Source organism: Capricornis sumatraensis, chromosome 10 (genome assembly GCF_032405125.1).
Source record: "Capricornis sumatraensis isolate serow.1 chromosome 10, serow.2, whole genome shotgun sequence".
NCBI classification, from domain to species: domain Eukaryota; kingdom Metazoa; phylum Chordata; class Mammalia; order Artiodactyla; family Bovidae; genus Capricornis; species Capricornis sumatraensis.
This window is the reverse complement of record NC_091078.1, coordinates 12,445,051-12,470,128: the sequence shown is the minus strand read 5'-3', so window position 1 is coordinate 12,470,128 and position 25,078 is coordinate 12,445,051. Positions and strand designations below refer to the sequence as shown.

The following is a 25,078-nucleotide window of genomic DNA, read 5'->3' as shown; positions in this document are numbered from 1 at the left end:
ATTCTTCTTGGCCAGTGCTTGCTTCTGAGAGAAAACTCTCACCATCAACTTCTAAAACTCTGAGCGTTGTTCACACAAATCCAGGAAGGTTTCTTTCCATGCATTCTCAGACCTCCAATGCATCCCAGATGCACCACCTTATATATTTCAGCCATGGCTCAGGAGCCAGCGAGAAAGAAGGGAGAGAGATCGACTTACCAAGCCAACTTCTGTTTAAGTACACAGACACAAACACAGGGGGGACCGTGAAGAAATCTACTACAGAGTTCACTTCAAGCCAGAACCATAGCTTATCGTTGGCTGCAATAAACTGGGGGAGAGAAAAAACAAGAGAGAGAGAGAAAAATGAGAAGCATGGTGCTGGCATGCAAACTACACTCTTTCTCCCCCCCCACCCCTCCCCAAAAAAACTTATTTATTTTTAACTGAAGGAAAGTTGCTTCTCAGCATTGTGTTGGTCTCTGCCAAACATCAAGATGAGTCAGCCATAGGTATACATGTGCCCCTCTCCTTCTTAAGCCTCCCCCCCACCTCCCACCTCTTCCCACCCTTCCATTCTAGAAAGTTGATTCTGATGAACCTATTTACAGGGCAACAATGGAGATGCAGATATATAGAGAACAGACTTATGGACACGGGTATGGGGGAGGAAGGAGAGGGTGGGAGGAATGGAGAGAGTAACATGGAAGTATATATACTACCATATGTAAAAGAGATGGCCAGTGGGAATTTGCTGTATGACTCAGGGAACTCAAACTGGGGCTCTGCAACAAACTATACTCTTTCTTCCAAAGGGTACATTTCAGTTTTTCACGGGGGCCTAGAGGGAGATGTTATGTTCTTATATCTACGCCAGTCCCTTGCTATTTCTGCCTTAGAATTTGGATCCATAGTCCTTTCTAGAGAGTGACTATATGCTCTGAGAGCCTTGGAGAAAGATCAGGGAGTACATTTTTCTGTGGTTTTCAAGAGCATCAGAGGGCAGTCTGAGTGACCTCACCTTTCTTAAAGTCTCTACTGTAAATACTCACCCACACAGTCTGTGTATAGCTCCCTTTATAGACATGGTTTGGATAAATCCTCCAAGCCCTCAATTCTGCCAATCCACCCCCTTGATTCAACCCTCACAACTCACTGCTCTCTCAGGATTCAGTGAAGTGAGCACTGATAGACATAGTTTTAAGAGCGGAAGGTTTTTCCTCCTGTTTAAGGCAACCATGCATTCGTGCGTGAATGGAGACATGAGGAACAGTACACCAGTAAGGGTGTAATAGTCCTTTCAATCCTTATTTCTCCTGCTCAGAACAAAATTAACATATACACAAGGAAATGCTGCCCTAAGGAAAGGGCTCTCTCACAAAATGAAAATCAGAATTCGGTCTCTTGTCTCCCCTGCAAACACTGGGCTTCATCTTGCCTGCGGGAGCAGATGCCGATGGGGAATGGTCCCTACGTACGAGACTCACGCGCTCCATTGTGATACTGAGCAGTGTCGTTCAAACTTACCCGCAAGCCAAAGTAGAGAAGGAAGAATACGTTGAAAGCCATGTCGATCTGTAATGTGAAATCTTTGTAGAAATTCTGGCAGGATTCTATTGGGCTATTAGACAGGAAGAAGAGAAAAGCAAGAGGTAAATGAAAAGCATCGTCACACGTTCCACATCGCTGTGCAGTGACGGTGCTTAGGGAAGAGGACGAAATGAACGTTCAAAAAATAAAACATTTGCTCTTTGTATCCCCTGTGATCATCAAGCAAGCATTGCCAAGGGGCCTTTCCATTCAACCATACAGTCTTTCGTTCTTTGTTTTTGTCATCTGATACATGTATTGTTTCCATCATCATTCAACAGTTGAGCTAAGAATCTAAAGAGGATCATGCAGACACCTTGAAGGAAGGACAAGCAGAAGAGACCAATGAATTCTTCAATTTCATATTAACCCTTAAAGAACTGACTTCTTTCTTTGAAAGGACACAAACCTAAGCTAAAAAGCAGTCCCTCCCACTCTCCAGCACGTTAGAAATGAAGTCCATTTTCAATTAAACACAGTAGTTGTGTTCTGGACCTTTTAAAAGCCATTGGTTGATTAGTGATAAAGGACCAGGAGCATCTCGGGAAAGCCGTGGAGGAGAGGCTCCTGGTGGATGTTCTGGTGAAACTAAATATGGACCTTTATGCAGCACTCTGATCTGGGGAAGAAGCATTGCCCAACTGGTAGAATTCAAGACCATTAAATCGATCTATTGAAGCAGTACTCTAAGGGTTAATTTTTATTTCTTTGGCATGCAGGTTAATTGCCCTTGTGTGTGTCAAGCAGCAAATGCGAATCCCCAGCACATTCTTACTTTGCTCGAGAGTAGGCAGTTCAAAAGGGTACAACTATACAAACTGGTACGTGGCTTCCATGTGCTTTCCTGCATCAAACTGATCAGAGGATCAGAGTGTGAGAAGTCCCAAAGTTTGGGCTGGATGGGAAGTAGGAAAGCCTCATAAAGCCTTTCAAAGCTGTGAATGAAAATGTATAGGACAGTGTTATCAGTAAGCCAGTGGAACCACTCAGGCCAGGAACGTCAAGAAGGTGTGGTGAGGAAACGGATAGGGGAGGATGGGGAGAAGTAAAATACTTTCCCCAGATGGGAAGCAACATGGACCTCCAGGATGGGAGAGGGCTAACTTGAGAGGTGCAGGATGGAGCATTTCCAAGTATCACCACTTTGGAAATTGCCGCACGCAATACCAGTTAGTATAGTTGTACTTCAGTAAGGACAATTCTTGGTTGTTCAACAGGCAGGGGTCTGTGCAGTACAGATATGCAGGGCCCACTTAAAGGGAGGGTGATTCAGTCTGTGGGACTCTCCGACCGTGTTACATGCACTGGATTTATCCATTCTTCATCTGTATGACAAGTCAAACATGCTGTTTGTCATCTCCCAAATCACAGATATGTGGAAAACCCTACAGACAAGCCTGAAGAGGAATCTACATTTGGATTTACAAACTAAGCAGACTGAACGGAAAACAAACACTGCAAACCATTTGTATAAAGGAAACGGCAAGTACTCGGTTTTCACTAAGGTAAAGTGGGAGGAAAGATAGCGTGGAATTTGCTTCCTCCAATGATGAAAGCAGGCAGGAGCAGAAGAGACTGGACACCATAGCCTGCCACTGCTCTTTGCCTGCTTTCTTACTCAGATTCAGTGAAAAAAAGGAGAATCCAGGACAGGAGTTAACAAGTGACACTTCTGCAGTCCTCAATCTATGATGGAATTTTGTTTTAAGAGCAAGACCCACAGGGTCCACAAGTATTAGAGTTCCTTGCTACTCTAGGTGCAGTGGAAAGAAGTATATGAACTAGGTTGACCAGAAGTCCGCTATTGATCCCAAGGGATGAGGAGACTATGCATCTCTATACTATGTAAGCTACAGGTATGATGCGCTACCAAAATATTGAAGAGTAAATGGTGTATGTGTGGGTGTAGGTGTGTGCATAAGAGTGAGCAAGAGATTGAGGATGGGGGTGGGGATCCTGCAGGGAAATACAATTTGTACTCATGTCTTTCCTTGTGCTAGCAGTGACTTAGCTGTACCTTATAAACTTGTCCATATCAAGACTGATGTGTATATTACCAAGGGGACAGAGATATCCCAAGTCTGTTATGGAAAACCCACTATCGCTTCACCGAGGCCAAACGATCACCTTACTTATTGCCCTCGCAATAGTCGCTGGTGGCATATTTGGGGGTCCTTGTGAGTTCCTTAACTCCTATTAATTCCATGGCTTCTGTGATCAATTGCATAGTAACCTGGAAACACACTGAGTAGGGGAAGTATTTGCTAGGCTGTGGGAGAGAATGGGACAGTGGGGGAAGAGATGCTAGCTCAATGCCATTAAAGACATTTTGGTTCAACATAAATGGAAGCAGATAATTAAGAGAGTATAAGGAATTAGGCTGTAGCAACTAATTTCCACTATCCTTTGCCTTCCTTGTCATTTTTGCTCCTGCTGCTGCTAAGTCACTTCAGTTGTGTCCAACTCTGTGCGACCCCATAGACAGCAGCCCACCAGGATCCCCCATCCCTTGGATTCTTCAGGCAAGAACACTGGAGTGGATTGCCATTTCCTTCTCCAATGCATGAGAGTGAAAAGTGAAAGTGAAGTCATTCAGTCATGTCTGACTCTTAGCAACCCCATGGATTGCAGCCCACCAGGCTCCTCCACCCATGGGATTTTCCAGGCAAGAGTACTGGAGTGGGGTGCCATTCTTTGCCTTCTCCAGTCATTTCTGCTACTTCCTCCTATATTGCCCAACCCCAAAGGCAGCCATAAGAGAGCTTGATGGTAAAGAACACTATGCTGAAAAATATACCTCTACAACACCCTGATTTACCGAAAACAACGTTGAAATCATAATAGACCTTTTCTCTGGTCTTTCCGAATTTTAGAGAATTAATTTAATCATCCTTTTGTATCATTCCTTGAGACTTATACTTTGAGCTGAAATGAAAAAGGGAGTAAATTGTGCTGCTGGGGCTGGCAGCTTTCCCTCTGGCTGAAGCTCACCAGTAATATGAGCCACTCTGCTAAGATGAAGTAGGAGAGAGACAGGAAGTCCTGAGATGGAAGAGGCTGGCCCCTGGAACCCAGATAGGACCAGAGTGATCAGTCTATTTTCTATCCCTCTCAGCTCTTTCCTGGTGGCATGAGAGCCCAAGGAGAAAGCTCCTGCCTCGTTTTCTCAAGAGAGATCAGAACTGTTTATCAGGATCCCCTCTGAGATAAATCCTCCAAGTGCCTTTAGTCCACAGACTCATACATCAAAGACCACAGAGCAGAGACTCTAAAGCCCCATCATTTCATTCCTCAAATGGAAACAACCCCCAGAAAAGTTCATTGATCTTATAAAAAGAAAACACAGAATTCAACAACAAAAGGGTTGGCCATACTAGCCAGGATTTATTTCCCTCCCAACGAGACTTTATCTTAATGATTAACGCTCATTGTAGAACGGAGAATGAAATATAAACTCTTCTTCCTTTTTGTGTTAAATAGAGTTCCTTGTCTAGAAGTTTTAGGAGTTAGAAATCACTTTTTCTTTTTCCCTACAAAGGGAAGTGACTCTGAATTACACACTTAAATTTGGATTGCCATTCTGATGAGGCATGCCCACATTAGAATAGGATTTTTATAGACATGTTGCCAACAGATTAAAAAGAAGGGTTTTAAAAACTGAAAAACAAAACAAAACAACACTAGTCCAGTGGTAGAGCTGACTTTCTGTCAATTGTTCTTGGTTAACTAGTAACTTACTAATTAGAGGACCTAAGATACTTGGTAAGTTGTTAGACTGTTAATTACTAGGCTCCTACAGTCCATGGACCAAGCCTGGTACTAAAACTTTAGGCAAATTTAGCATTTTGATCAGGACACTATGATTGGGGCACCTTCCAAAGAACCTCAATAAAAAGCTCCTTCTGATGGGATCAACATTCAATGTAGAACAGAGACTGAAATACAAACCTCTGTTTCCTCTTGACCATCAAGTAAGCATATTCTTAGTATTCAGATGCCTCTATAGAGGAGAATGAGACTGACCAAAGTGGGAAATATATCTGTTTCTCCACCTATTTAACAAGACAGATGAAGACCTTTGAGCAGGAAGATTCAACAGTCCTTGAAGACTGACTTAAGAACTTGTCTTTCCAAAGCATGAAGTAAGCAATGACTGCCCAGGTTGTTTTTCAAAGGGTAGGGGACTAAGGACAAAGTCTCACTTCTGGCAGTTGTGATGTCTGGACTATCTCCAAGAAGGAAGTAACTGCCTCTCTTCTCAGCCTCTACACTTTTCCTAATGTTTTCTGAAGTCTGTTTCCCTAACTCTCTGAGCCTGGCTGCCCAAACCTTTCAAAATATTTCCCCAGAACCATGTTTCTAAAACTTTAGCATGTACCTAGAGGGCTTGGTAAAACACTGGTGGACCCCATTTTTCAGAGCTCCTGATCCAGTGGGTCTGGTATGGGACCCTAAGAATTTGCATTTCCCAGATGCTGCTGCTCATCCAGGAGCCACACTTTGAGAATCACAGCTCTTGAAGAACTCTTCTGCAACTACACATTAGGGATAGGTGTTGCTGCCCGAGGTGATTCCCATTCAGACCTGAATAAAGAGGATTAAGCATTTGGGCCCATCCCTGGACAACCACCTGCCTACTACTTAATTAAGTGCTGTGATCAAGGGGTTAAAAGGAGACCTTCAGTTTCAGATGTGAACAAGGTGGGTGGGGGTGGAGCAGAATTAAGACAATACAGGGAAGTAATTATTGGGTTGGCCAAAAAGTTCATTCAGGTTTTTCTGCAAGATTTTATGGAAAAAACCCAAATGAACCTTTTGGCCAAGCCAATAAATACAACGCCACCATGCAAGCTTCACCAATGACATTCCAGTTAACAACCAGAGAGTGCCTGAGGAGCATATTTTTCATTTAAGATTAGAAGGAAAAATAATGAGGGCTGGATGGGGAGAGGTTATGGAGACTGTCATTTATAAGAGATAAAGAAATGTTAAGCATCTTATGAACAACAACAGCAGCAGCAGCAGACATTCGAAATGATTTAATAAACAACTGCATGAGAGGGAAGGGACTAGCTGAGGAACAAAATAGCACTTTGGGAAATAATTTCCAGCATTTACATTCTCCTCACTCTTGTGGCTAGTCCCTTTTTAAATTGGATGAAACCATCTCAATTCCCACCAGGATTATGGACCACGGGAGTTCAGGCCCACAGAACTGCAGACATGAATGAATACAATACGTTTAATGGTTCCAGACTCTCCTCCTAGTCTCACCTCTGCAATGTTGCCAGATTAATTTACTTAAAAGGTGTCATCCATCCACCACTGTGGCTCTCTCCTGCCTAACGCATCAACGCCAAGTCTGGCTGAGAAAAACCTCTAAAACCCAGCCTCAGCCTACATCTCCTGCTTTATTTTCTACCAGGCTCCAGGCCAAAGCTCTTCCTACCCAGAGCTGGGGCCTTCGCCACTTCATGTATGTGACTCTCATATTCCTAATCCTAACTCGATGCTTTTGCTGTGAACTCTTCAAATGCTCCTTCCTCTCTGAGTTCAGATCTCAGGCAGTTTTCAAGGCCAACCAGAAGGCACGCCTTGACTTCTGCCATCGCTGAACTTTCCCGTCTTGAATTCTCACAGCACTAAGAAAGAGTAAGGAATTCTAAACTGCTTTGGAATGTTGGTTCTTACTCAATATAATAATACTTGGCAACTGCATAGAGTTTACACATACTATTGCACTTGTCCTCACAACTTGGCAAAATCAAGTAGCAGATATTTTGGTCTATTCCCCATTTTTCATACAGAGAAGCAGAGGCTCAGAAACCTACCCAAGATCATGCAGCTATGTGGTAGAGGTGGGATAGAAAATCTCAATGCCCTTCTGCCATACCACCTCCCTTCTCCAGACCAATTGCAGTATCCTTGGAGAGGAAGAAAGAAGCATAAGGCATAGTATCTGCCATCCACAGGGCCTGGCATGAAGCTTATATAAATCAATAGGAGTTGACAATGGGGGTGTGACTGATTCATGGAGGAGGTAAAACTGTCCTAGAAAAACATGTATGTGTTTGTGGAATGTTCTGGGAAAATTCCGAGGAAGCTGAACTGTCCAAACTGTATCTAACCCTCCTCTGTAAAGACTGACATGTGAGATATTACTAATCCCCAAAAGGCCTTCCTGGGACCCTGCACAGTCATGGTGTCATGGAGCTTGACCTTAACTGCTGAGGTAAGTTCCTCTGCTTATAGAGAAATAAATCCAATTTTCCACAGTCTTAAAGATGGATACCTCAATTTTCTCTCAGCCTCTCTTATTCTAGAAGAACAAGAATGTATACAGCAATGGGTGATAATCCTTAGATACTGTTAATACTTCTAATCATGGATTAGACAATGAATAAGTTTTGCATTCCATTCAATCAAAATATAGAAAAATTACATCATATAGTCATGGATATTAAGAAACCTATCTTGATGAAGAGGCAGTAAATCTAAGTGAACTGTGATTTTTTAGTATAGTTAGGATATATGGGATAAGTAAAATGCTTTGGTTTTCTTGCCCACAAAATAGAAATAAAAGCACCCAGCTAATCAGAATATTTGAGACCAAGAAATTTTAAAAGGGAGGCCAGACATTACAATATACTCCAAATTAGAAATCAATGTTATTATTCATATAATTTTCTGTCTCACAAAAGAGACCTAAAATCCATCCACTATTGAGGCTCTCTCCTGCCTCATGCATCAACTCGAAGTCTGGCTGAGAAAACCCTCTGAAACCCAGTCTCAGCCTGAATCTCTAGTTTTATTTTCTACCATGCTCCAGGCCAAAGCTCTTCCTACCATGAGCTGGTACCTTGGGTCTCTTGCAAGAATTTTAGGTCTCTTACAAGCTAATAACAATAGTGGATTTTGTGAATGGTATAATACTTACTAGTCAATGATAAAGCAAGAATCTTTATGTAGAACATGGTCTTCTAAACTAGACAGCACCTCAGGAGTGCCCAGGTCTTGAATGGATCCAAGGTGAAGGCTTTCTATCTGTTTGCTTTTCTCAGTGTCAAGGCAATCGCTAATCTTTCCAATTTTGGTGCTTTGGTGTTTATACTGGGTGGGGTACGTATTAAGTAAGTTGTGTAGTTTTCATGAGTTTAACCAAACAGAAGTCGACCTGTTCTGTTCACCGTCATGGTGACTTTATCATCGAACATCTTGAAGTTGTTTTCTTCTAAGATATTGTTACTGTTGATGGGTAAATGTGTTCATTTATTCGTTCATTTCTTCATCAACACTAACAGTAATAATAACATCAGAATAGGCCCTTTGTTTCATCTTAAAACACTTTTCTTAGATCTTGCAATGGCTCTGATGTGCACAGAAAATATTTTTTGTTACTTGCAGTACTGCCGTACCATGATCTCAAGCCAGCTGGTTAAATGGCTTTGTTGGGAAATCTTCGGTTATGGGTTTGTATCAATCGGCCTATTAATCTTTCTGACAGCAGCAGGCTTCTAATTATGCCTCTGCTCAACTGATGAGATGTAATCCAACAGCCACAAGCATATGCCTCATTAGGGTCATGTTGAAATGAATTGGAACAAATGGAGAGGTAGTATATAAACCCTCACTACTTGCTGGAATCCTACATGCTCTGTCTTCTTGAGCTTTGAGTGATCCGAGAACCTTCAACAATGGTAGCAGTAGACTTCAGAGTGGCTGTACGGCTCAGGGTGCCTACCTGAATGCTTAGCCCTAATAATTAAGCATTCTTCTGGAGACAAAGGAAGTGACACAGATTGCTGACGGAGAGAACAAAACATGTCAGTTCCTTACACACTGGATTCTTCAGTGAAACACACAGACAATTTGTTTTCAGGAAACCCCTGTCACTTTCTTATGGAGCTCTCCTGAATTTTCTCACAAGATTTCAATACGCTATCTGAGTTTAGGTTTTCTTTCTCATCTTCGTCTCTCCTGTCTTCTAATCCACCAAAGCACTTGAATAAGTAAATCAGAAGTGAAATGTGGGCATTATAAATTGACTTCAAGAGTGGTTAGCAGTTGGGTAGTTTTAGACTTCAACAGATGAGTTAAGATACCAACTCTCCCTTGCTAGTCATACAGAATGGTAAGCACATGATCTGACCTTTCCAAGCCTTGGTTTTCTCATCTGTAAGCTGGATATAAGGCACAAGCCTCAAAGGTTGTTGTGAGATGTAATGATGATAATAAGAAATGTTTGTAGAAAAATGCCCCAAAAGGCAATTCTCCAAATGAACAAAAACAGACAGAATTAGTTATTTCACACTCTTTTTTTTTTTTTTTGTATCTGCTTTATTGCCTCCTTATCAGGTGTTGCAATATAATTCAAATGCCCAGTAGGATTTGCAGTGAGCTGACATCTGGTGTGATTCTATATATTACAGCATTAACTTTGGGTAACATTGAAAAACAGAAACACCGGGAAAAAGATATTTCCATGAAGGCAGTCATACAAGTCTCATAAATACTAAATAATTAACCAAGATTTCCCAGCATAGAAGACCATGAGTCACTTTAATAAGGGGCCACAGGACATGTGTATTCTCCTTTTTTCGGGTCTTGAGCAGAGGAAAGAGTTTCATTTGCCTGGATGGCTTAGCATGGATCTGAAGGAAAGGGAGGGGGCTGAACCAGTCACAGGTCTTCTGAATATCTCTTCCAATTCTACGTCCATAAGATTATGTATTTCTTCAGTGCTGGACTCTCGAAATGATATCCAAGAAAACCTACCCACTAATGCTTGTTTTCTGCAGTTTATTTACAGACTACAATTATTTCAATCACAGTTGTTACCAGAGTGGAATTACTATTTGTCTTTGCCAGAAACTTTTATGTAATAAATCAGAGTTAAGCTACTGTGTTAAACAAAGTCTTGCCAAATGAGCACTGCCTCAGTTTTCACCAAACTGTCTGAAGAGGCTGACTGAGTGATTCTTACTCTCTTGTTTCTCTGCCTCCACTGACTCGAGTCAGCTCCTCTGCAGTGGAGCTCCTCTTATTTTTCTGGTAGAGGGACGTGATGGAGTACATGGTTGAAACAGCCCTTGGTGCACAGACACTCACACACAGATACTGTGAAACAGAGTTCTTCAAGGGCTGGGTCAGTGAACCACGCACAGGCGTGGGGTGGCGCCCATGGATGGGCACACGCTCGTGCAGGTACCACAGCCTTCCAGCAGCATGCCTGCTCTCTACCCAACTCCAGCTTCACTCTGGAACCATCCACAACACCAGACAGCCTGGATGAGGTGATTAGAAATGGGGAGAAGAAAGGGGGAAAAAGAAGTCCTGGGTCTGCATGAAGAAGAAAGAATTCAGACATAGTGCCTGGCAGAGGGGAAAGGGGATGGTCAGTAGTGCCTCTGATTCCTGGAGCCCTATTCCGCTCACGTCTACAAAAGCTTAGACTTGAGGAAGGAAAAAATGAGCAGTCATCCCACCACTGCCTTCTGCGTCCAATGCCTTTTTATTTTTTTCTGGGTGTTAAACGTTTCAACACGTTTTAAGAGGCCCATAAACAATCATTTCTAACTAGTAATAACCAATCATCAGCTTTGAGACACCGGGGAGCAACTGTCTGGTGTGCCTGCTCCTTAAAGAGAGAGCAAGATTGAAGAATAGCCTGGGATAGTCTCAAGGCACTTCAGCCTCAAGGTTGCCCACAGAAGAAACTCTCTGGATTGCCAAAAGTCCTCTAGAAAAAGCATGAGCCCTCTATTTACAAAAGCTGGCTCATCGGGGCAAGGTTGAGCAGGTGGGTTGGGATTTCCACAGTACAACAGGTTTTCAAATCATCGTGGAATCTCTTTGGGCTATTATTGGATATAGACTTCAAAATTCTTCTCTCTGTCCCTTCTTCTTATATTTGTCTTAGACACTTCTTGGTCATTCATTTGTTTCTTACTTATTCAGCTTATGCCATATGCTTCCATCACTATCTTCCTCCATGACATAATCCTGATGCGCCTGGACAGCCTGACCTTGGCAATGCCTCCTTGCTATGGGTCTACCTGCCAGGATTAGGGTGGTGAAGCCTGTACTGGGTACCAGCCTGGCAGTCTCACTTGATACATTTAATAAGGGTGCATGAAATAGCTCCCTTTCCTATTCTCTTTGACAAAATTGAATATTCTATCAGCAGCCTAAAAGAACTACGATAGTTTCAACCCTGCTATTCACCCCAGCCACATCAGGACCCAAGCAGAATGGCAAGCACTCCCCTCAGTGGTTTCATTCAAAGGGCTACCCTGATGAAGAATGCTAACACTGAGGGCCTGCCTGGCACTGACTGTTGGCGGTCCAAGGCCCTTTGGGGGACAGTATTGAGAAAAAATAATTATTTAAAGAAACAGCTGCCCCCTTTACCTGCAACTTGGCTTTGAAGAATAGAAAACACTGTCACATAACATATATCCTCAACACCAGGACCCTGCCATTTGTTAAAAGCTACATACGAATTTTAAGTGATACCAAAGTATAATGATAATAGCTTTGTTTCTGACATCCTGAGGTTTTTTTTCTCTCTTTCATTTGTTTTTTGGTGTTTGATTTTTAAGAAGACACAGAGAAAGACCTGATACAAGTCTTTCTGACATCTGGCATACAGAACAATTATACCTTTATTACAAGGAAATAAAATAGCTGTGTCTTAGCTCTGTCTTTGGCTGACAGCTGAGGCATGAAAGTTTCGCAAGTATTCCTATTTAGGAATTTTGTTGAGCGCTCAGCAGCCTCACAGCCAAAAAGGAGAGTCTGAGATGTTGCCGATTAGAAGTCTCGAGTCTGCTGAGTACAAAGCAAGAAGAGTCACTCCTTAGGAATGTTATAAAGTGACCTGGGCCATGGAGACCAACCTCTCCATAGAAGTTGCCTTAGAAACAAACCATCATCACTAACAAGGAAAATGGTAACTTGTTAAATCCCATGATTTTACAACCGTATCTTCAAGTATTCACTCTTTTATACTATCCTTAACTACTTCATGAAAACAACTTATCTCTTAGAATATTTCTTTTCCTTCATTTCGTTTTCTTAGCATTGGAAATCACTTATTTATCAAAATAGTCCTGCTCATGCCTCAGAAAAAAAAAAGCTCTTTCTATCCTATCAATCAATGGTGTCCCCATGATTTTGGATCCAAATTTAGTAAAGAATATCATGAATGACATGTTCTATGGGGTGAAGTTTCTTTTTCCTTTCTTCCTTCTGCAGGTCCTCTTTTCAATTATATTGCTACATCTTTGATTTTTTCCTTGAGAATTGTTTTCCCATCACTATAAAACCATCTATGGGAAGGACTCAGGAAGACCCTGGAAATCTGATTCCTTACAATCTTCTCCTTTGTCTCCACGAATGGACCCACTTATCCTCACACTGTGTTGGGTTTCAGAAATTCTTTCATTTTATCCAGGAGCACTGCAGTGTTCAGAGAAAGAGGAATTAGCCTCTTTGCTGAAGAACCTAAAAAGAAGGATCAGTTGTTGCATTTACAAACTCCCAGATGAAAGCCCTGGGCAAGTGAGAGCATTTCAACATGCTGGGGGGCAGCATCACCTGCTCTGCACAGGTCTGTCTGCACAATAATGCCATCTAAGCTCCTTTCAGAAAGGGAAATGCCTCCATTCAAAGGACCTTTACACTGGTGACCAAAAGGACATGTTGTGAAATTCTAAGCCAAGCCTATTTATATAGGGTGACTAGGATATGTTTAATAAAATAGGAGAAAATAGAAGTATGGTAAGAGCTTCAATCTACTAAATCCCCCAGATATAAAGAACTCACGATTCATGAGGGAAAACTTAAAACAAGATATAAAGCCTTCAATTTTGTGTTATTATGACTGCTCAGCACATAGTTTTAATCTAAGGGGTGCCGCCAAGCTAGTACTGCCAAGAATGTCTAGGAATTATTATTCTTACCCTTGGATTATCAGAAGTCTGCTAATGCCCACCTGTCATCCTATTCAATTTACAGCCACTGTAATCTAAAATGTCTCTATTTATATACAATAACAAAAAACTCTAGTAAGAAAACAGTTTCTGACAAGTACGCTTTATAAAAGTCCATTCTGAGAATAAAAGGGAGTAAAACAGAGGAAACAAAACCTGCTTTTTTAAAAAAAGAACACATTTAAAGAAAGCCCTAAGGCAAAATATATTTCAAAGAGAGACAGCGATTGCAATTACTAATTAATAATGCAAATACAATGTCAACATGTTTCAATGGCTATGATCGTCCTTTTCAGTGCAACCAGTCCACATCTTTTAAAGTTGAATTAGTGGTATTCCTGTTAATACAATAATCTAAGAGAAAGATCCATGATCACACTCCCCAGGACGTGTAGCTTAAGAGGTATTTTTTTAATTAGGTATATAAATTTAGATCTAAGCAAAAGATTAGATCTAAATGATTAGATCTAAGCAAAAGCAAATGAGCTAACAGTCTTCAGAAAAATGTGATAAGGTATTGTAACTCTGGTCACTTTGGGCACATCTATGCAGAGGTGGGCATCTGTAGGACAGTAGGTAAAACGCTATTTGGAAAAATGACTCTCACTTCTAAATTCTTTGTCATTAACTTTTGCTCAGCCTATCCTTAACAACAACAGATTCATTTCTCTCTTTCCCAACTTTCTAGGCTTGATCTTTCAATGGACTGCGTGGCCTTTGTGATATCACAGCAAACTGGGGGCCCTCAATGATAGGCAAAGAGAATCTTAGATCCTAGGACTTTAGTGCATCAGAATGTTCACCGCTTCGATTCCATGCATGCGCCCAGTGCTTACTACATTCAGGTCCGGGGCTGGCGGGGAAGCACGTGACATGCATGGGCAGTGCAGGGAAAGGATCTGGTTAACCTGGAGGCGACAAACCGAAAGGGTGAGGTTGCATCATGCAATGAAAATCACAGCTTGGCCTTAGCTGCCATGCAGAAAAGACCTACATCAAAGAGTCTGCAGTGCGGCTCCTGGGTAAGAGTCGATATGAGAGAGGTGAGTTACTTCAGCAATGAAAGACACAGGCAGAAAAATGTTCAAACCACTCTAAACAAAACACTGTCCAGAGCACTGGCATTACACGCGAGGAGAGGCAGCTCTGGGGCCAAGGAGGGGACAGACAGAGCGGGGAAGTTGGGGACAGAACGAGTCATTACTCAGATGAGATGGTGTCCCTGGCCCACCCAATATATGCAGGTCTTTTTATAATGTATGTTGCATTGAACAAATAACTCATTGGACTCTTTAACATCATCCGTAATTATCAATTCAACACTTTGAAAATTCAGGAAAAGCAAGGCATCGGTTACATGAAGATACACACCATGATTTCCTGGGTTACGGTTCATTACAGGTGCAGAGCTGAGCTGGTCAGATAAATATAGATGGTTAAGTGACAAAATCCTTAACATACTAATTACAGAGCTCACAGTGACTCTCAGTGTGAAGTATATCGAAGGAACCCATCAGTTATGAAAACTCGGGTAGGTGCAAGGGTAGGTAACCCTATGCTACTATGATCCCCGAAAGCCACTTATGAGCCTGACTTTAAACCCACTCCTGAGGGGAGCAGTCTTTCCATCATCTCAGCATGCACAACAGGTCAGAAGTGAGTTCACCCCATGTGTACCTTGACCACTTCACAGAACCTTCGTTACAGGTGAGATTTCCTAAAGGTGTTTCTATCAAAATCAGTTGATTAGCAAAAACAATAAAAACAGAAGTTTAAAGTTGCTTTTAAAGAAACAAAAATACTACTGACTCAGCAGGGGCCTATCATGCCCCTCTCTGATATCAAGGCCACAGGCGACAGGAATGATCACTGACAGATTGAACACAACTCAAAGGATGGTGCAATCTAGCCCCAACTCACACTTTCTCCTGGTTCTGACCAGAAATAGTAGTCCTCTTAAAATGTTCTGGACGCATGAGCTCAAACTTCACCTTCCCTGCACCTGTGATTACAGCCATGAATGGGCAGGGCATGCCCTCAAACTGACACGATCAGAGAGAGCTGGACATCCGCCAGGATCCCTGGAATGTGTGGACGGGGACAGATGCCGGTAGAAATGAAATCCATTTTCCTCCCAGCACCTCTCCTCATGCCTCAAGGTGTAGCTGTTGCCACTTGATTGCAATTGATTCCATTTTATTGATTACAAACTTGAACATTTAAGTTGAATGTTTTCTAAAAACACTACAGTTTTGAACAAAACTATAATAGTCCATAATTTGGCAATTTTCTCGGAGGTTTTCCTTCTGTGACCTGCACTCTGCTGGTTCCAGGGACACAGATTGATATTCTCTAAAGTAACTGCTACCCGGCTCTTAGCAGACACTCAGGAAATGGTCAGGTACAGTTGGGAAGGCATCACAGTGGGGCAGCCCCTGGACCATGATCTCATTTCAAAAGATAATGTGATAGGTCTGTGTTCTTACTGTGAGTTTAGCTAATCATGTTTTCTTTTTCACAAAGTCTGAGGGCAGAGGGTTCATTTTCTTCATATTAGCATTTGTACACCTGTCCTGGCTTCATGGAAACTCCAAATTAGAATGAATTTGGAACAAATGAAAATCCACCAGTCAAGCATGATCACATGGTCACAACGGTATATAAACAAAACGTGCCTGTTTCTGCTTCATCATCTGAGAGTACCAAGTCCCCACCATCCTTCTACAAGAAAGTTAAGTGAGCATCGAACATTCTGGGTAACTTCTAAAGGGAAAGTATACTATCAAAAGTGGTGCATTTTCCCTCTTGCTGTCTTGACTCAAACTAAAAGAAAACTACACAGCCCCCTCCCCAGAATTAACATTCTTGAGCAACTTTCTGAGAAACCAACTGGAAAATCACAAGAGATAAGAGCTCCGACCGATGTTCCCAAGTATCTTCCCCAGCAACTCAGTATCTCTGCTTCACCTCTTCCTGCCCAAACCTGTGTTCCAGCCAAGAAGTAGTGATAACAGTGTGCACGCCCATATGCGCCCATCCACCTGTGGTATCAGATCAACAGGACACAGTGAGAAGAAATTTTCCGTAGATAGCAAGTTTCCATACTGATCAACAGAAGTGACCAAGGTTTTATTTGGAGAGGCTAAAAAATTGATTTAAACAAAAACCCACATATACCGTATTCACAAGTAGTCAACTGAATTACAATAGTTTTTAGTGGGATTTTAAACCTCAATCTGCCGTTTTGAAACAAGTACCGTTTTAAAATTCATTAATGTGACCTTATGAAAATGTTGGTGTATATTTTTCAATTTATTGATCTTTTTTTAAAGTTTGGCTTCTCTCAGTGGCATTTCTTTGTACTGATGGAAGAATTCTGTATTCTTACTGGAGAGGTTAAAATATAAAAACATGCAATAAAATATCCTCAAACTATACAGGAAAAAAAGTGCTTCTAAAAACCAACAGAAAGCTAAAAAAGGTAGTATGTGAGTCAGCAATATTGTGCCGATGTCAGTTTTCTGGTTTAAATAGCATACTATGGCTATGTAACATACAGTACTCAACATACGGTACTCTCACTGGAGGAAATGTGCTCAGTAACTTTGTATTGCTTTTGCAACTCCTTGAAACTATTTCAAAATCAAGTTATAATAGCAAAATAATCAGTTATTTTTGGTTGCTTACAGTTATCTCACCCAGGTGTCAGGCAGGTATTCTATTTATGGTGATCAGTTCAGTTCAGTTGCTCAGTTGTGTCTGACTCTTTGCGACCCCATGAATCACAGCACGCCAGGCCTCCCTGTCCATCCCCAACTCCCAGAGTTCACTCAAACTCATGTCCATCAAGTCGGCGATGCCATCCAACCATCTCATCCTCTGTTGTCCCCTTCTCCTCCTGCCCTCAATCTTTCCCAGCATCAGGGTCTTTTCCAATGAGTCAACTCTTCACATGAGGTGGCCAAAGTATTGGAGTTTCAGCTTTAGCATCATTCCTTTCAATGAACACCCAGGACCGATCTCCTTTAGGATGGACTGGTTGAATCTCCTTGCAGTCCAAGGGACTCTCAAGAGTCTTCTCCAACACCACAGTTCAAAAGCATCAATTCTTCGGCCCTCAGCTTTCTTCAGAGTCCAACTCTCACATCCATACATGACCACTGGAAAAACCATAGCCTTGACTAGACGGACCTTAGTCGGCAAAGTAATGTCTCTGCTTTTTTAATATGCTCCTTAAAATATATATATAAGTTGATTTCTTTAGAAGTCATTTCTTTGGCACCTGTTATCTGTGTAGTAATGTGTTCAACTCCAAAAGATACAAAAGAGGTACAAGAGAAGCTTGCAATGCCCATCAGTATTAACCAGCTTTCTCCCTTTCTCAGAGGAATATCAATTGAGGCAGAGATGTTGTTTATCCACTATGCAAATATTCACAGATGATCCCTCAAGACAAAATCAACTGTCGATAGACATAGGTCACTAATGTGATAGGGAAACTCCTAGATTAACCAGCAGGAATCTCCTCAGGTAAGCAGATGTTGGATGATGAGTTTTGTTGAGTGATGCTGCTCATGTTATGATGATCTCCCCTTATTTAAAGCTGCACCTGGACTAAGCTATCCTTTTGTTTGTTTTTTGTATCCTCATTTCCCTTCCTGGAGCTCAATACGTCCCATACTAAGGAGCCAATAATTGAGACCTGATTAATTATGGTACAAGGTGATATGAAGAGATCAGTTCAGTTCAGTTGCTCAATCGTGTCTGACTCTTTGTGACCCCATGGACTGCAGCATGCCCCACTTTCCTGGCCATTACCAACTCCAGAGCTTGCTCAAACTCATGTCCATTGAGTCAGTGATGCCATCCAACCATCTCATCCTCTGTCATCCCCTTCTCCACCTGCCTTCAATCTTTCCCAGCATCAGGGTCTTTTGCAAGGAGTCAGTTCTTCGCATCAGGTGGCCAAAGTATTGGAGCTTCAGCTTCAGGATCAGTCCTTCCAATGAATATTCAGGACTGATCTCCTTTAGGATGGATTGGTTTGATCTCCGTGTAGTCCAAGGGACTCTCAAGTTTTCTCTAACACCACAGTTCAAAAGCATCAATTCTTTGGCGCTCAGCTTTCTTTATAGTCCAACTCTCACATTCATACATGACTACTGGAAAACCATAGCCTTGACTAGATGGACTTTTGTTGGCAAAGTAATGTCTCTGCTTTTTAATATCCTGTCTAGTTTGTGCATAGCTTTTCTTCCAAGGAGCAAGCATCTTTTAATTTCATGGCTGCAATCACCATCTGCAGTGATTTTGGAGCCCAAGAAAATAAAGTCTGTCACTGTTTCCATTTTTTCCCCATCTATTTGCCATGAAGTGACGGGACTGGATGCCATAATCATCATTTTTTGAATGTTGAGTTTTAAGCCAGCTTTTCAACTCTCCACTTTCACTTTCATCAAGAGGCTCTTTAGTTCCTCTTCACTTTCTTCCATAAGGGTAGTGTCATCTGTGTATCTGAGGTTGTTGATATTTCTCCTGGCAATCTTGATTCCAACTTGTACTTCATCCAGCCTGGCATTTCACATGATGCACTCTGCATATAAGTTAAATAAGCAGGGTTACAATATACAGCCTTGATGTACTCCTTTCCTGATTTGGGACCAGTCTGTTGTCCCAGTCTAGTTCTAACTGTTGCTTCTTGACCTCCATACAGATTTCTCAGGAGGCAGGTAAGGTGGTCCAGTATTCCCATCTCTTGAAGAATTTCCCACAGTTTGCTGTGATCTAAACAGTCAAAGACTTTGGTGTGATCAATAAAGCAGAAGTAGAGGTTTTTCTGGGATTCTCTTGCTTTTTTCTATGATCCATCAGATGTTGGCAGTTTGATCTTTGGTTCCTCTGCCTTTTCTAAATTTAGCTTGAACATCTAACAAGACCTATGAAGAGATACTTAGATTTAAAAAAAATAACCTAAAACACTTTAGGAATGAATTTATAATTGTAGAATTATAAAATTCTAAATTGCAATTTAGAAAGAGATATTTTGGAGTAAAGGTTTTTGCAGAATCCTCCAAGTCACCCAAGCATAACTATCCACTCTATCTACCAAAATGATGTTGTCCTAGGTAATTCTTCTGGAAGTAAACTCAAGCCAAAGTAAGGCAGTAAAGATAGATCCTTAAAATATCAATGACTTTTCAAGAAATATGTCATCTGTTTTATCTTTCTAAGATGTTTTCTCTAAAACAAAAGAAAAATGGAGAAACACGCAAAGAATAAAATCTCCTGGAACTGAAGCCTCACAAACGAATATCCAGGAAGAGCCAATTCAATCCTTCCTGAAATAGAAGATGTGGCCCTGCTGTTAACCTAACACTGTTATTACCTGCAGGTGGTTTGGGCTTATGAAGCGTCTGAAACTTCCATCTTTCCCTGGTTGTTTAAAAGATAATCAGAACAGCTCAAACTGGAAATACATGAGTTATTCAAACCATTCCCTGAGGAGCCAGAAGCTCCTACTATGAAGAAGGTAGTTAACTTAACTTAACTGTGTTATATATATATTTTAAGAATTTTTTAACCAGTGGAAGACAGAAGACTCACAGAACTATCCGGCATCCATAAGAATGAACACCAGCTAAGAAAGAATGCTCTGGTGAAGTCAACCGCCTCTTTCATGCCTGTGCTATTCCCTTGAAAACTCTTTCTCATTCACCTTGGAACACAGCTCAGTGGTTATCTCCTCCAGGAAGCTCTCCGTAATCCTTCCCTCACCTGGAAGGAGGTGAGCCATTTTCTGGGTTTCCCGTGCTTCATGGGTGTTTTCACTGCAGCACTCCTAACTCACTCAGTGGTCATTCATTTGTTTTCTCATCTCTCTCCCTTTTTTACTATAGATTGTGAGTCCCCTAAGAGAGACTGTGGGGTCATTTTTTGTGTCTGTGTTCCTGCTAGCAGAGTGCCCAAGAAGTAGGCCCTCAACAAATGTTTAAGGAAGAGGAGAAGGATAGAACCAAGAAATGGATGGATCTAGGGACAATTGATCACAATCCATTAGCACCTAGATGAGTTGCCAAGCCTTCTAGAGAAATCCCAACCTCTCACTTGACTTTAAATGGGCCCAGAGCTCCCATATGGACTGAGAACTTAATAGTGCGACAATAACTATTGTGGCCATGATGTTACTACAATGCCTAGTGGATGCAGTATCCGCAAAAGACTAATTTATGGAGGCCTTCCATGTCCCACGAGAGTTACAGGTTATCTCCCCTAAGATGTATAAGGAGATTTTAAGCCTTAGAATGAGACTGATCTTGGAGATAGCAAGGTTCACCACTCGGTGAGGCCAACTGACCCACTGGCTGTGAAAAGCCAAAGCTCCAAAAGGGACACAGGAGATTTTGAATCCTATAATGGGAAGGATCTCCACGGGGGCACTTGATTTCTCTGTGTCACTTAGGCATCCCAAAACGAAATGCCTAATGCCAGATTAAACCTCATTTCTCTCAAACTAATGAATCGGTATTTTTCTCTTCATAGAAGGATTGTCTTCTGTCATACGGAGGCCAGGATGAAAAGAATACATAGAGATGACTGGAGTCTCAATTCATTATTCTATTTTTTGTGCTCTAGATTAAGAAGGTGATCCAAACTTGGCATTAGCATATTAGCAGCATAAACTGAAAATCTAGAGACGTCAATGCAGGTCACTCTGTCTGATCCACTTCTCTAGGAACCCAGGAAAGTGTTGAAGTAACAACAGACACAAATTGAGGATCTCCATAAAAACACAAAGCGGGGAGGGGGGGGGGGAAGAGTTTAGATGAGGATTTGAACCCGAAGGGTGTGTTTGCAAACAGATCAGTCTTACTGGATATGCAACAACACTCTCTGCTGCTGCTGCTAAGTCGCTCCAGTCGTGTCTGACTTTGTGTGACTCCATAGACGGCAGCCCACCAGGCTCCCCCATCCCTGGGATTCTCCAGGCAAGAACACTGGAGTGGGTTGCCATTTCCTTCTCCAATTTGTGAAAGTGAAAAGTGAAAGCGAAGTTGCTCAGTCGTGTCAGACTCTTCGCAACCCCATGGATCGCAGCCTACCAGGCTCCTCCATCCATGGGATTCTCCAGGCAAGAGTACTGGAGTGGGGTGCCATTGCCTTCTCATAACAACATGCTCTACTATTCAAGTAATGCTGAATACAATGCATTCTAAACTTTGAAAAATACAATAACATTTAATATAGTCTTACATCGATGAAGATGGGGCCTATCACAGCTACTCCTCAATATTGCACATCTGGTAAAAGTCCACTTAGAGACTGTCTCTGAACCAAGTGTTCAAATCATTTAACATTGACTTTCCCTTTAATTTGTCCTCTCAAATCAGCATATATTTTGATGGACAGCTCCTTCGAGCCATGACTCTCCCTGAATAGGAAATTGATTTTAAAAAGTCAGGATTATCTTCTAAAATTATATGAGATTGCCCCCCCCCAAAAAATTAAGCTGTCACTAGCTTCTGAAACATTGTGCTTTGTGTAAGCAATTCTAAAGACAATCTGTAGTTATGCATGAGCTAACAATAGTGAAGCAAAGATATGATATTCATTTATTATGAGCAGCAACAAAATTCTATGAATCAAAACACCACTTTGGTTCAGACAAAACTATGAACAGCATGATATCATAGTGTGAACAGAGCAAACACAATAAACGGATCCATTTAGTAAACCCATTTGCAAATGAGCCAGTTCCACCACAAAGAGGGAGAACACTGGTTTAATTTCAAGCTTAAAAACAATCCTATTAAGTATAAAATACTTGTCTGCATTGAGAAAAAAATATATGTATGTATGCGTGTATGAGTGCTAAGGCCGTCATATTAGAACAGCATCACCACTGTTTAAAACTGGAAAGAAAAAAAGAGTCTTAATGTCACTGTGTCCTAACTCTGTTAATTCAATAAAAAGGATTTTTAGAATTATCAGTCTGACATTGAATTCATTGCTTTTCAACTTGATAGAGATGCTTTAAAATCCAGTGAATGGAGTTGTAAGGTTTCAATGAGTTAAAATGTGACAAGCACTTAGACAGTCACTGGAACCTAGTAAGCGCTCATTAGTTTACTTCTGTTGAAGATGTTAAACGTGAAGCCAGGAGCCAGGCCTCCATCTGCCTTGGGTAGGTTTCGCCGCACACTGGGCCGCCTCTGCTTCTGCGTTAAGTTTCCTACTCCACATACCACTCTCTCTTGCCCATCAAGATCCAGTCATAAGCACCTTCTTTCTGTCTCCCCAAATCCCCATGTTTTTGTCCAGTCATTGAAATGCAAGCTCCATGAAAGCAGGAAACGTATTTGTTTCATCCTTTGCTTCACCAGAGCCCGAACAGTACCTTGAACACAGTACATGGTAGGACACAATAAACTTTGCTACATGAATAAACAAATAAATGGAGGCCCAAAGGGAGGAATTAAAGGACTGAAAAAGGGGAGGGAGGAGAGCAGCAAGTGAAGAAAAGAAGAGGAAAGTAAGAGCTAGGAAGAGAGAGGGAGAGGGGACTGAAGTCCTAGATCGACCTCAGTAAGATTAAGCCCCTGGTTAATAATAGTGTTTCCCTTGTCACACCATGATTATTAGCATGAGATTGCTGCCACCTCACTTCCCATGTATATATGACGTTCGTACCCACATCAAAGGCTTTTCATCTCTCTTATTCCAACCTAAGGAGTTTCTTGATAATTTAACAGTCTATAATATATGTACCTGGAAAGATGTTTGACACCTAATTTTTGACTTACACTTAACTACATACTTCCAATCTCACTGGATGGCAAAACAGAACATTTCCTTGTCAACTGCTTTCCTAGGTTATGTGAAGAAGAAATTGCCAGGCTGCCCCAAAGCTCATCTTGTTATGTTCATTAATAAAGGAGTGTCCCAAAATAAATTTGAACCCACCCATGCAAATCTCCCGTACTTTGAAAGTATGCTTACAATGATGAATTATCCAGGATTCCACAGATATTGGTATATAACAGGATGTATCATCTCAGATTTAAGATTAAGAACTCTGGATTCAGACCAGGAGCTCACATTCTGGTCCCAGTTAGTAACTGCGTGACTTCAGCCAAGTTATTTAAATTTGGTGAGGCTCCCTTTCTTTATCAGTCAAATGGAGAACATCACAGTAGTGCTACTGAGTAATACAATGAGATCAGTTCGTCAAGGGCTTATCTTTGCACATAGTAAGTTCTCAATAAATACAGAAACCACTTACAGGCCTAGAGAGAGAATATAAGGACTAATGTCAGAATCCCTTAATGACAACAAGCTAAGTGGGTGCCTGACACCCTGATTTTGGAAGGACTGATGTTGAAGCTGAAACTCCTATACTTTGGCCACCTATGTGAAGAACTGACTTATTTGAAAAGACCCTGCTGCTGGGAAAGATTGAAGGTGGGAGGAGAAGGGGATGACAGAGGATGAGATTGTTGGATGGCATCACCGACTCAATGGACATGAGTTTGAGTAAACTCCGGGAGTTGGTGATGGACAGGGAGGCCTGGCGTGCTGCAGTCCATGGGGTCACAAAGAGTCAGACACGACTGAGCGACTGAACTGAACTGACCCCCTGATTATCTGATACGTATTGGCTGAAGGAATGGCTGCTTCCTTGTGACTGGCCATGTGGGGGCCCTCTCTTCTTTTCTTTGCTGATACCTGTTAAGGTTGTGTGGTGCTTCGGTGCTTGTGAGATGCCTTTTTGCAGACTCTTTTCCCTTGAGCCGATTATCCCAGAATTGCATACAAACGGTAGAAGCCTAGGTGGGGCAGTCTCTGTAAGACTCTGATGCTGGCTCCTTCTCAAGCCTTTAGCCATCAGCACAGTGCACTTTAATCTCTGAACTGGCATTTCTGGTTAGAAGAACAAACCAGGAGTGGCTAGTGCTGGGCCAAGAATCTGGAGTGCAGATTATGACAGTTCGGCAAGTTGATTTGTGCAAACAGCTTATGTTTCTTTGGCTTTCATTTAGAAAACAGCGTTGGCTGCTTAATATCAGCACATCTTCCATTTCACACACTCTTAAGTTTCTGAGGGTGGAGAGTAGAATACCACACTGCTGCAAACCTGCTGATCAGCACTGCTGTAACCATATTGGAGCTGGTGGATTTGGGGAGATGTAGAAGAGAGATTCGGAGAAGGCAATGGCGCCCCACTCCAGTACTCTTGCCTGGAAAATCCCATGGATGGAGGAGCCTGGTAGGCTGCAGTCCTAAGAGTCGCTAAGAGTCAGACACGACTGAGTGACTTCACTTTCACTTTTTACTTTCATGTATTGGAGAAGGAAATGGCAACCCACTCCAGTGTTCTTGCCTGGAGAATCCCAAGGACGGGGGAGCCTGGTGGGCAGCCATCTATGGGGTCACACAGAGTCGTACATGACTGAAGCAACTTAGCAGCAGTAGCAGCAGCAGAAGAGAGATTTGGGCTCCAAAGTTCGAGCATGACTCCA

General features: G+C 41.9%; 1 protein-coding gene across 24 annotated transcripts in view; it reads right to left on the bottom strand.

Annotated features, from left to right (window-relative positions):
- Nucleotides 1–25,078, bottom strand: part of KCNMA1 (potassium calcium-activated channel subfamily M alpha 1) — a 762,349-nt gene that overhangs the window by 316,723 nt on the left and 420,548 nt on the right. For all 24 annotated transcript variants that reach the window (XM_068982831.1, XM_068982832.1, XM_068982835.1 and 21 more), the window contains 2 exons: nt 1,507–1,600; nt 199–310 (listed from right to left, as the gene is read on the bottom strand). In XM_068982831.1, the coding sequence (XP_068838932.1) occupies nt 199–310; nt 1,507–1,600 (206 nt within the window). The remainder of the gene's footprint in view (nt 1–198; nt 311–1,506; nt 1,601–25,078) is intronic.